The sequence below is a fragment of the Pygocentrus nattereri genome, chromosome 2 (genome assembly GCF_015220715.1).
Source record: "Pygocentrus nattereri isolate fPygNat1 chromosome 2, fPygNat1.pri, whole genome shotgun sequence".
Classification (NCBI taxonomy): Eukaryota; Metazoa; Chordata; class Actinopteri; order Characiformes; family Serrasalmidae; genus Pygocentrus; species Pygocentrus nattereri.
The window spans coordinates 49,947,110-49,958,820 of NC_051212.1; the positions used below are offsets into that span (position 1 = coordinate 49,947,110).

Genomic DNA, 11,711 nt, shown 5'->3' on the forward strand with positions numbered 1-11,711 from the left:
CAACAACATAAAAAAAAGGCCCCTCTCTCATGGACCAACACATCACACAGTGCTTGCATTGGTGTAGGGCTATAAAAACACCTTGACACTTCTATCTGAAAGTAGCCTTATTTCAATGCATTCTAATTGATCATTTTCAATACAGTATACACTAATATTTTGGCCTAAATAGAATTTTCAGGCTATTTTTAACTGTAAACACTGTAAAATGCTCTGTTATGCTGTTCCTTTCTATATTTTGTATAGTTTAAGTCAGAGACCACCCTTCATTTGTTTAACATCTAGGCAAAATACCCACTAAGTACAAGTTACTCATTTTTCAGGCAATACCTTCTGAAGACAGTTGATACAAGATAATCCACTTGCATAAGGAAGCTGAAAGTCAAAGCGAAATAAGTGAAACAGCAGGAGTTTCTAAAACTGTTAAAGAGTTAAAAAGAGAAAACAAAACCCCTAACGACCACCTGGAAGAGCTGGTAGACCATCAAAACTGTCCCCATCAGATAAACAACACTTAAAGCTTTCATTTTTGAGAAAGAGGAAAAAATATCAAGATCCTACACAGCCCTACTCGTAATATCCACTATTAATAAAAATAATGCCTTAGTAGGTAGTGGGAACCAAATAATGAAGTTATGGCCATAACTTAGGAAGGAATGAGACATAGATAGATAGATAGATAGATAGATAGATAGATAGATAGATAGATACCTTAGTAAGGCATGGGAATGAGATAATTAAGTCATGGCCACGATTTAGTAAGGCATGGGGACGGGATCTTAATGCATGGCCAGGACCTAGTAAGGTGTGGGAAAGAGATAATTCATGGCCATAACTTAGTAAGGCATGGGGATGAGATCCTAATGCATGGCCAGGACTTAGGTTTGGGAAACAGATAAGTCATGGCCACAATATAATAAAGCATGCGGACGAGATCCTAATGAGCGGTCACAACTTAGCAAGGCATGGGAAAGAGATAATTAAGTCATGACCACAATTTAGTGAAGCATGGGGGCATCTTGCTCAAGGGCACCTCAGTCACAGACTGTCAGCTCAGGGGATTGAGCCAGTGACCTTCTGGTCAGAAGGCTGGTTCCCTAACCTCCAGCCCACAACTGTCAGCTCAGGGGATTGAGCCAGTGACCTTCCGGTCGCAAGGCTGGTTCCCTAACCTCCAGCCCACAACTGTCAGCTCAGGGGATTGAGCCAGTGACCTTCTGGTCAGAAGGCTGGTTCCCTAACCTCCAGCCCACAACTGTCAGCTCAGGGGATTGAGCCAGTGACCTTCTGGTCAGAAGGCTGGTTCCCTAACCTCCAGCCCACAACTGTTCCCAAAATTGTCAGGGGAGAGCATGAATGCAGCCCCCCACTACCAGAAATTATACAGTTGAAATTCCCGCATTTGGGGAATTCACAAGGATCAGCAGCACCGAAGTGCAATGGCAGAGCCTCACCCTGGATCATGGTATCACTCCTGCCAGGTAAGTAAGAGGCAAATCCTGGCGAAATTGTGGATATTATAGCGAATTAAACGGACAGAATTACCTGTGGATTGTTTCAGATCTGAAGCAGAAGTGGCGCTTGATCTTCTCCTCTCTCTCAAAGGTGAAAGCTTTAAGCGTTGTTTATCTAAGGGTTTAGTTTTGGTGGTCTACCAGGTCTTTCAAGGTCCTTTTTTTCTCAAAATCTTTTAATCAATTTTTGAACTCCAGATTTGGAAACTGTTATTTTCCTCTGACTTTCCCTTTGCATACCCAAATGAATTCTCATACATTCAATCTCCCCTGATCCAAATATCTCCTGAAAAATGAACAAATTGTACTTGTCTTTAGGTGTTATGATGAAATAACATGCTGAATAATTGAAATTAAATTGGAATCACGATGAATTCTGAGAATTGCACCCCTATTGGGGATTAATTGAGCCAGGCATTTTTACTGGGGGTCCTGGCAGAGACAGCGGTGGGCAGCCGGTTGAAATCAGAGGTGGCCTATAAAAAGCGCTCTGCAGGGGAGAGGCCTTTGAAGCAGCTGCCACCCTGTCAGATGGGATAGGACAGGACGTTTGGGCAGGCGGAGCCCGCTGGACTCAAAGTGCCTGATCTGATGTGATCTGATCTGAAAGGATCAGATATGCCTCATCTCTGAGTCTCTGATCAGAGAGATTTGTCAGAGAAAGGGATGTCAGGCTCTGTTCTACCGCTGCCAGAACAGGACAGCTAGGCCACGTGGAGAGCGAGACCAGTCATGCTTCCCGTGGACGATAAGACATTGTTTCTGAGTGAAAGAGGGGAATGAAGCAAATGTCGAGCTGCAGAGCACAATCAATCGGGCTGTTCGGCCGGAAGAGCGGAATAGCCAGAGAGAGGAATCGCAGATAAAGAAAATGATCCTGGCTGTCCTGTTTTCCATTTCCAAGAGAGAGAGGGGGTGGGGTTGGACTGGGGGCAGGGTAGGGCAGCTAAAAGTCCTTTGTTGCCGTTTTGTTTGTGGAAATGTGGGATCAAATTTGTGGCTCAAGTCACGTTTCTTCTTTCAATGTTAGCCAAAAATACACTGTTACACTGGTGAACAGTATAATTAGCATGACAGTCATTATGAACATAAGTTAATAAAGCTTTAGGTCATGTTCATGAGGCTCATGCCCTGCAAAAAATGGTATCTTGTCAAGTAAAATGATCTTAAATCTAGTCAGCATGTCTAATATTTCCCATTTTGAGATGGTTGTGTGATTATTATGCGATTATCTAGCTTATTTCTGCACATTTACTTGTTTTAGGTCATTTTATTAAGTAAAAGTACGTTATTTACTTGTTTTAGGTCATTTTATTACTATGCTGGCAGATATTTTTCTTGGTTTCAAGCACATTTGTTAAAACAAGCAACATTATTGGCCAATATAATGAGAATTGTACATAATAAAATTACTTCAAACAAGTAAAAATGTCTAGTAATACGCTAGATCACCTTAAATTAAGCTTACAACAATGTCAAGGAGAAATATTAGCTTTGTTGACTATGTATAAGATAATTGTCTTATACATATACAAGACACCTCTTTTTGCTGCGTGTGAGGTCATGCTCATAAGGTAATATTATAGTTACATAAGCCTTTTATGACAGCTGACATAAACCTAGATAAACACTCATAAAGGCTCGTTCCAATTTGTATTCAATTGCGTCACTAAAAAGACAATGTCGTCACGTTGGAAGTCGAGCTGTAACTCTGACAGTGCTCTGATGGAGCTTCTCATCACTGATACTGCAGCTGCACCCCTGCAGATCAAAAGCAAAACAGCAAAATAGCTTAAAATGACCAAAAAAATAAACAAAACCTCAGGACACATTGGATGGAGAGGATGGAGGGGATTTTCCACACGCACACATTTTTAAGCCTCTTATCCTTCTGGGTCGCGGGGGGAACCAGAGCCTATCCCAGCAGTCATTGGTCAGAAGGCAGGACACACCATGGACAGGTCACCAGTCCAGCACAGGGCACCTGCACATCTCCAGAGTTCAGAAATTTCTGATCTGTGAGATTTTACAAAAACTAATAAAAGTGGCTAAAAAAGCTGCTGAAGAAACCTCACATCTCCATTCTTGTCACTCAGTTTTTAACATCATTTGAAAATGCCTGTTGTTCCTTACATTGAGTGTAAATTTCATAAAGAATGGACCAGAAGAAATGGCCCAAAATGACTCGGAAAAAAGGTCGGTTTCCGCTGACTTACATTAAAAGTAAAGTCGGTTTTTTCCTTCTCCTGTAAAGTTACCATTTTGGAGATACAAGATTTTGTTCCGACAGCAACGATATATGTATAAAGCATATTATTCAGCAGCTTCTCATTTAAATTTTCTGCTCCACCTTAAATGGTGCTGCAGTTGCCTTACACTGAGGTGCCTTAAATATAGAGCAAATTACAAAAGTTGGCAAATATGAAGCCAACAGCTTCCCTAATAATAAAGAAACACATTCATTTACCTCCATAAATGATCCTCAATCAACAAATACCTCAAACGTTTGCTTGGAGATGTTTAACGGGCAGCTAATGAGCAGCACAGTGAAGTAACTGTTGAATGTGTCTTACTAGCTGATGTAACTCTGCATCCCAAAACTCAAATTCCGGTGTTATCCCCTTGGAATTATAAGGTCCAATCTTATATTTTTGTCAAAATGTTTGTCAAAGAGTTATTCACATACGCACATTGTCTAAACATTAGGTGAGGTGTTTCTGTAAGTTGTATGCATTTTTTTTTTTATTTGGATTCAAAGTCAGACTCTAACGTGGTTCTATAAGGTTCTATTTGTGAGCCAATCGACACTTCGCATACATAAATGAGGACCAACCAGGTTCTTATTCTTTGCAAGTTTATGAGAAACCTCAAGACAGAGGATTTTATCATCTCATGAAGGACTACGGTTCAAGTGACAGGCGAGTTAAGTCTTTTTTTAGTCGTTTTAGGCCTTGCTGAGGATTTTCTTTTCAGTGTTAGCTACCACGCTAGCTTGCTAATGCTAGTCTGGCAGCTATTGGAGGCAAGCACTAAAGGATGGGTTTTGGTTTTTGAAGAAAGATTGGTCTAACAGTAACTTCAGTATTAAAACATTAATGACAGCAGAATGGCTGTGGTGCCAGCCTGTAGCTAATCAAAGGCACCGCGCTCCTAACTTTTTTGCCTGTTTTTATTTTTTGTGATGATCCGACACAGCCAGGTAGAAAAGTGGTGCTAGAGACGAACACACCAGGAGAGTAATGAACAGAAAGAGAACACCAGAGCAAGGGACATCAAGCAACATCAGAGAGTGCTGAGAAAGAAAGCGTCATCAGAGAGGGGTAGAGAAATTGTTCCTAGGGCAGAAGTGGGAAGAAGTGGTGTAGGAAAGGAGCAAAGTCAAATCAGTCCACCAGCAGAGAGAGAGAGAGAGAGAGAGAGAGAGAGAGAGAGAGAGAAACAGAGGGCAAAGAGAAGAGACTAATACACCAAACAGAGGGAGAAACAAGCACTCCAATGATACCAAGACAGAGAAAAGCCAAGACTTAGTGTAGAGTTCAGCAACCCACATGTTAAGAACAGCCATTCTGTCCTTTCAACAAAAATCAAGCCACCTTGGGAGCCACAACATTTAATGTGCAAATATGTCTCAGTGTGTGCTAATGTGCTAGAATAGGCTACGTACTCGAATACAAACAAAAACAAAGAGTGACTTTGCTCTGCTTTAAGCTTTGGCTCAGCTTTTCTCGCATCTCTGGCAGGAAACCTTTCCAAAAGTACAGTTTCTTGCTGTGAAGGACGTGATGGAGCTTGACTTTTTACAAAGCTGAAGTCAGCTTCTCATTCGCCAGCTTCTTGTTCAACTTTTCCCGCTTCCACCTGCTGCACCATTTAAGGTGGAATGGAAAAATGTGAACGAGAAGCTCACTTTGGCTTTACAACGTTTTAGAGTTTTACAGTTTCTCGCTGCAGATTAAATGTATCAGGACACCAGCTGGCGTATGTATAACTACAAATAAGCCCATTTGTCTCCAAATGACTTCAAATTGCTGGTCTTAAATCTCTTTGACTTTCTCTTTTGTTAGCTACTGGCTAGGTGAGTTGTCTGCGTTGCTATGGTGACCAGCAGTCTTCGTGCCAATCTGCAGAGTTAAAGGCTGAAATCGCAGTTGTAGGCTACATTAACTCCAGCGATTAAGACCGTTTAGTGTTGAACTGTGTTAGAACGATCAGCAGGGTTTTATTTTACTGTAAAGGAGGATTATTTTATTTTTACCTACAAATCTAACTCTGCCGCATGTTGCTGACCACTGACTTAATGTAACAGACTTTGTTTTGAAGTACAGATGAAGTGAGTTTAAATTGTACACTTATCTGAATTATCTGTGGGCAGTCGTGGGCTGGAGGTTAGGGAACCAGCCTTGCGACCGGAAGCTGATAGAATGTGACTAAGGTGCCCTTGAGCAAGGCACCTAACCCCCAACTGCTCCCCAGGCTGCTCACTGCTCCAGGCAAGTGTGCTCACTGACCCCGAGTGTGTGTGTGTGTGTGTGTATGTGGCATTTCACTGCACGAATGGGTTAGATTGGTGAAATTTCCCCATTGTGGCACTAATAAGGGTCTCTTAATCTTAATTAGCTGCATGCCTCATTAAAGACCTGCACATCGTAGTACATTTTAATGAGATCTGGGATAAATCTAATTTTTTACATTAATATAAAAGCTGTAAAATATGACTTCTTGGTCTCCAGGCTGGTAACAAGCTAGGGGCAGCAGAAGGAGGGGCAGTGGGACCATTGGTCTCAATAGAAATACGTAGCAGGGGCCACACTAGTGCAGTGACAGGTTCAAATAGTCAATTGAATTAATAATTATTTGGACGTCTGTAAGGACAAGAAGGCTAATATCTTTGTGAAACATAAAAACATGTTGCTGAAACATGCAGTTCTGTAAAACAGTCTTACTGTCTTAAAGATGATTCATCCTCAACAAGAAATAAATGCCACAAAAAATAAATAATGAAAGTAAATGTCATAAAAATGTCATAGAAAACATTCAATGTACCTTTGTGGTGCATGTAGAACCTCTGTTACATTAATTTGAAGTTTTATGGCAAATCGTGTTCCTTGAAAATCGCTGCTTATTTTCATGCCTTACAATTCCAAGCAGAAAGTCAGCTCTGAAAAAGATGGTTCTTCAAGGGTTCTTCGGTGAAGAAAATGGTTCTATAAAGAACCATGAACACTCAAAGAACCCTCTGCATGATTAGAAGGTTCTTTGCATCCTGAAAGGGTTCTTGAATGTGCTGTATACGCTTCTATGTTGAATATTCCTTATACCACCCACTGGGGTTCGTCTACTGTTGCATTGTCACGTTGACTTTAAGCATTGCAAAGGGTTCTTTGGATGTTCTTAGTTCTTTATAGAACCATGTCTTTTACTAAAGAATTCTTGAAGAACCATCTTGTTTAAGAGCATATGATGTCAAGGTGGTAATGAACAGAACTCTTTTTGGTGTAATATAAACCCTTTTCATAAAGGTTCTACATAGAACTATCCACAACCATGTCTTTCACAAAAGAACCCTTAAATAACCACCTTGTATAAGACCATATGATATGTGTATGATGGTTCTATGTTGGATATTTTGGAAAAGGGTTCCATATAGCACCCAAAAGATAAATAGAAGAACCTTTTTGGTGCTATATAGAACCCTTTTCATAAAGGTTCTACATAGAACTATCCACAACACAGTCTCCTTTATAGAACCATGTCTTTCACAAAAGAACCCTTAAATAACCACCTTGTTTAAGAGCATATGATATCTGTATGATGGTTCTATGTTGGATATCTTGGAAAAGGGTTCCATATAGCACCCAAAAGATAAATAGAAGAACCTTTTTGGTGCTATATAGAACCCTTTTCAAAAAAAGATTCTGGATAGAACCATCCACAACCCATTCTCCATCAATCTGAAGAACTCTCACAATACAAAGAACTCTAATCATTGCAAAGGGTTCTCTGTGTGTTCTTAGTTCTTTATAGAACCATGTGTTTTACTAAGAAACCCTTGTTTAAGAGCGTATGATGTCAAGATTGTAATGAAAAAGAACTTTTTTGGTGCTACACAGAACTTTGCAAACAGGTTCTATACAGATCCATGGTTTATAGTTCATTTTGGGACGGAGCCTCACCGTTGCGGTCGATGGCGAAGGGCGTGTCCTGCGTGACGATCTCGTAGTTGCAGATTTGGCTGTACTGAGGTGAGCAGTCCTGGTCCCAGGCCTCCACCTGCAGGATGCTGTCGTAAATCTTCCCTTCCGTCACGGTGGCCCGGTACACCGGCTCCCTGAACACCGGCGAGAACTCGTTCACGTCGTCCACCTGGACATGAACCACCGCTCTGCCATGAGGGGACGGAGGAAAAGGAGGGGTGGAGAAAGAAGAGACACGGATGAAGACGCGTTAGAAGAAGCGAGCCGCGCCAATTTGACTTTAAAAAGCATCTCCATGTTCGGGAAGCTAATGAAGCATTACGAACAGTGAGCGCTGACTTATTTTTCAGGATTTCATGTAATAATCAAGGTTCATTTTGCGCACCGCAGACCGGCCCGACTCAAAAGCAACGCCTCATGCTGTGCGGTGGAGAAACACAATACATCTGATTACAAGAGAAATACTCTAAAACAGTAGCAGGGAAGAAAAGCAGCAGGGCCATCCAGAGAGAATCATTTATCTCTTCACTGGTGCGTTATTTACCACCCATTTATCACCCTTTATAACTGCTTTTACCAACTGATACGCAGCATGCATATACAGACAATGATAAATCTTCACATAACCTCACCAGAAATTACTAATGATAATAATTAATTCGTTTAACTACACCCAGATGTGTACAGAACGAAATGCATTCATCATTTGAATAGCCTGCATTTAACGAAGGTAGCTTGGAGCAAACTGTGGGAGCGTTTTAGGATGTATGAAAGTAGCCACAGTGTGTCACATGGTGGGCTTTCAGCATGTGACCTTGTGCGACGGTAACTGATGATGCCTCATGTTGTCGTCTTCTGACTTGAAATGATGTTAATGAGATCTGATGAGTAATGGTAAATTAAGTTAATGAAACCTGTAATTAGAAAATCCTGCAAAGGTGATTTGAACTTCCAAACTCACAAACTTCTAAACAGTGTCAGGACATGGGAGTAATATATATTATATATGGGGGTAATACATTTTATATATATATGTATATATATATATATATATATATATAAAATGTGTGTGTGTGTGTGTGTGTGTGTGTGTGTGTTATCCCTGTACATTGTGTGTAAATTTTACGATAAATGGCCCAAAATAACTTGGAAAAATCTCTGGTTCCAATGTACGGCGCCGTTTTAGGGCCACTGTTAATAAAAATAGTAGACTTTGAGAATAAAGTTGGAATATTTAGAGAAAAATTTTGAGAAAAATGTTGCATGATATGATATTTTGATAACAAAAGCATAATACAAAAAAAGAAAAGAGAAAAAAGACAAACTATGTAGAGAAAAAAGGTCTTTCAAGAAAAAAGTCGTAGTATTTCAAGAAAAGGGTCGTTAAATTTGAGGAACAAGTCATACTATTTAGAGAGAAAGTGATATTATTTAGAGAAAAAAGTCGGAATATTTGAGAAAAAAGTACTATTAAGAAAAAATTCCGGCATTAAAGTGGCGTTAATACCAGGGAAGGTTGCAATATTGTAGACGAAGGCTTTGCAAAGGGAAGGCAGCAACTCCCCTGTTAAATGAGGGGCGGTGAGTTGGTGGAGCTATACTTTCATATCGATTCACCCATAAAGAAACACTCAGTCTCCCGGTCTCTCCTGCTCATCAGCACCAGCCTGTTATAGTATAAGAAACAACTGAGCAGGAAACTATTTATTTAGAGCCAGGCGGACTTGGAGGAAACTGTCTGTCTGCGTTGTTGAAGGAGAATCTCAGGCAGGGTGGTCTATACGGTTATCGGGGGCTACATCCCCGCGCCATTCAAAGAGGGCATGAAGTTTCACAGACGGTGAGAATGAAGATCAAAATGATCTCCAGCGCCAGTACAGCAATGCGCTATGGCAGCCCCTCCACAGCCAGCCCACTTTATCTTCCAAATATTACTTTATTCTCAAAATATTACGTGTTTACTCTCAAAATATTCCTTTATTCTCAAAGTCCACTATTTTTATTTTTATTAACAGTGGCTCTAAAATGCCATCATACCAATGACTTACACTGACAGTGAATTATGTTTTTTCCTTCTGCTGTAAAGTTATAATTTTAGAGATACAACATTTTGTTGTGACAACAGCTTGAATAAATGTTTCACTTTATGCATAAATAATATAACCAATATGTATTTTAGATATGTAAATATTGTAAAGGTGTAACAATAATCCATCCATCCATCCATCCATTATCTTCCGCTTGTCCGGGGTTCGGGTCGCGGGGGCAGCATCCTAAGCAATGAAGCCCAGACCTCCCTTTCCCCAGCCACTTCCACCAGCTCTCCAAGGGGGATTCCGAGGCGCTCCCAGGCCAGCTGGGCGATATAGTCGCGCCAGCGTGTCCTGGGTCTTCCCCGGGGTCTCCTCCCAGGTGAACTCGCCTGTGACACCTCCCGAGGGAGGCGTCCAGGAGGCATCCTAACCAGATGCCCGAACCACCTCAGCTGGCTCCTCTCGACATGAAGAAGCAGCGGCTCTACTCTGAGTCCCTCCCGGATGACTGAACTTCTCACCCTATCTCTAAGGGAGAGTCCAGACACCCTGCGGAGGAAACTCATTTCAGCCGCTTGTATTCGCGATCTTATTCTTTCGGTCATTACCCAAAGCTCATGACCATAGGTGAGGGTGGGAATGTAGATCGACCGGTAAATCGAGAGCCTTGCCTTATGGCTCAGCTCTTTCTTTACCACAACAGACCGGTAAAGAGCCCGCATCACTGCTGACCCAGCACCAATCCGCCTGTCAATCTCCCGCTCCCTTGTACCATCACTCGTGAACAAGACCCCGAGATACTTGAACTCCTCCACTTGAGGCAAGAGCCTATCCCCGACCCAGAGAGTTCGCGGCCTGATGTCCCCAATAGGACCACATCATCTGCAAACAGCAGTGATGTGACCCTGAGGTCACCAAACCGGACACCCTCCATCCCTTGACTGCGCCTAGAAATTCTATCCATAAAAATTTTGAATAGAATCGGTGACAAAGGGCAGCCCCGACGGAGTCCAACTCTCACTGGGAAAAAGTCTGACTAACTGCCGGCTATGCGAACCAAACTCCAGCTTTGTTTGTACAGGGCCTGAATGGCTCGTAGCAAAGAGCCATGTACCCCATACTCCCGAAGCACCTCCCACAGAATACCCCGGGGAACACAGTCGAATGCCTTCTCCAGATCCACAAAGCACATGTGGACTGGTTGGGCAAACTCCCATGAACCCTCCAGAATCCTGGAGAGGGTGAAGAGTTGGTCCAGTGTTCCACGACCAGGGCGGAACCCGCACTGTTCCTCCTGGATCCGAGGTTCGACTATAAGCCGGACTCTCTTCTCCAGTACCCCTGCATAGACCTTGCCAGGGAGGCTGAGGAGTGTGATTCCCCTGTAGTTGGAACACACCCTCCGGTCCCCTTTTTTAAAAAGAGGCACCACCACCCCAGTCTGCCAATCCAGTGGCACCGCCCCCGATGTCCACGCAATGTTGAAAAGGCGTGTCAGCCAAGACAGCCCCACAACATCCAGAGCCTTGAGGAACTCAGGGCGGATCTCATCCACCCCTGGAGCCTTGCCACCAAGGAGCTTCTTAACTACCTTAGCGACTTCGGCCTCAGTAATGGACAAGCCTATTCCCATGTCCCCTGACTCAGCCTCCTCACTGGAAAACGTGTCGGTGGGATTGAGAAGGTCCTCAAAGTATTCCTTCCACCGCCCAATGACGTCTTCAGTCGAAGTCAGCAGCACACCATCTCCACTATATACAGTGCTAGTGGCACACTGCTTTCCCCTTCTGAGTCGCCTGACGGTTTGCCAGAATCTTTTCGGAGCCAACTTAAAGTCACTTTCCAAGGCCTCACCGAACTCCTCCCATACACGGGTTTTTGCCTTGGCAACAACTGAAGCCGCAGATCGCTTGGCCTGTCGATACCTGCCAGCTGCCTCTGGTGTCCCACAGGCCAACCATGCCCGGTAG

The 11,711-nt window shown here is 42.7% G+C and overlaps 1 protein-coding gene and 1 pseudogene across 1 annotated transcript in view; both read right to left on the reverse strand.

Moving 5' to 3' along the window:
- Positions 1-11,711, reverse strand: part of clstn2 (calsyntenin 2) — a 398,921-nt gene that overhangs the window by 125,269 nt on the left and 261,941 nt on the right. The window contains exon 4 of the mRNA XM_017723092.2: positions 7,688-7,896. Within this exon, the coding sequence (XP_017578581.1) occupies positions 7,688-7,896 (209 nt within the window). The remainder of the gene's footprint in view (positions 1-7,687; positions 7,897-11,711) is intronic.
- Positions 1,342-1,489, reverse strand: LOC119262694 (annotated as a pseudogene).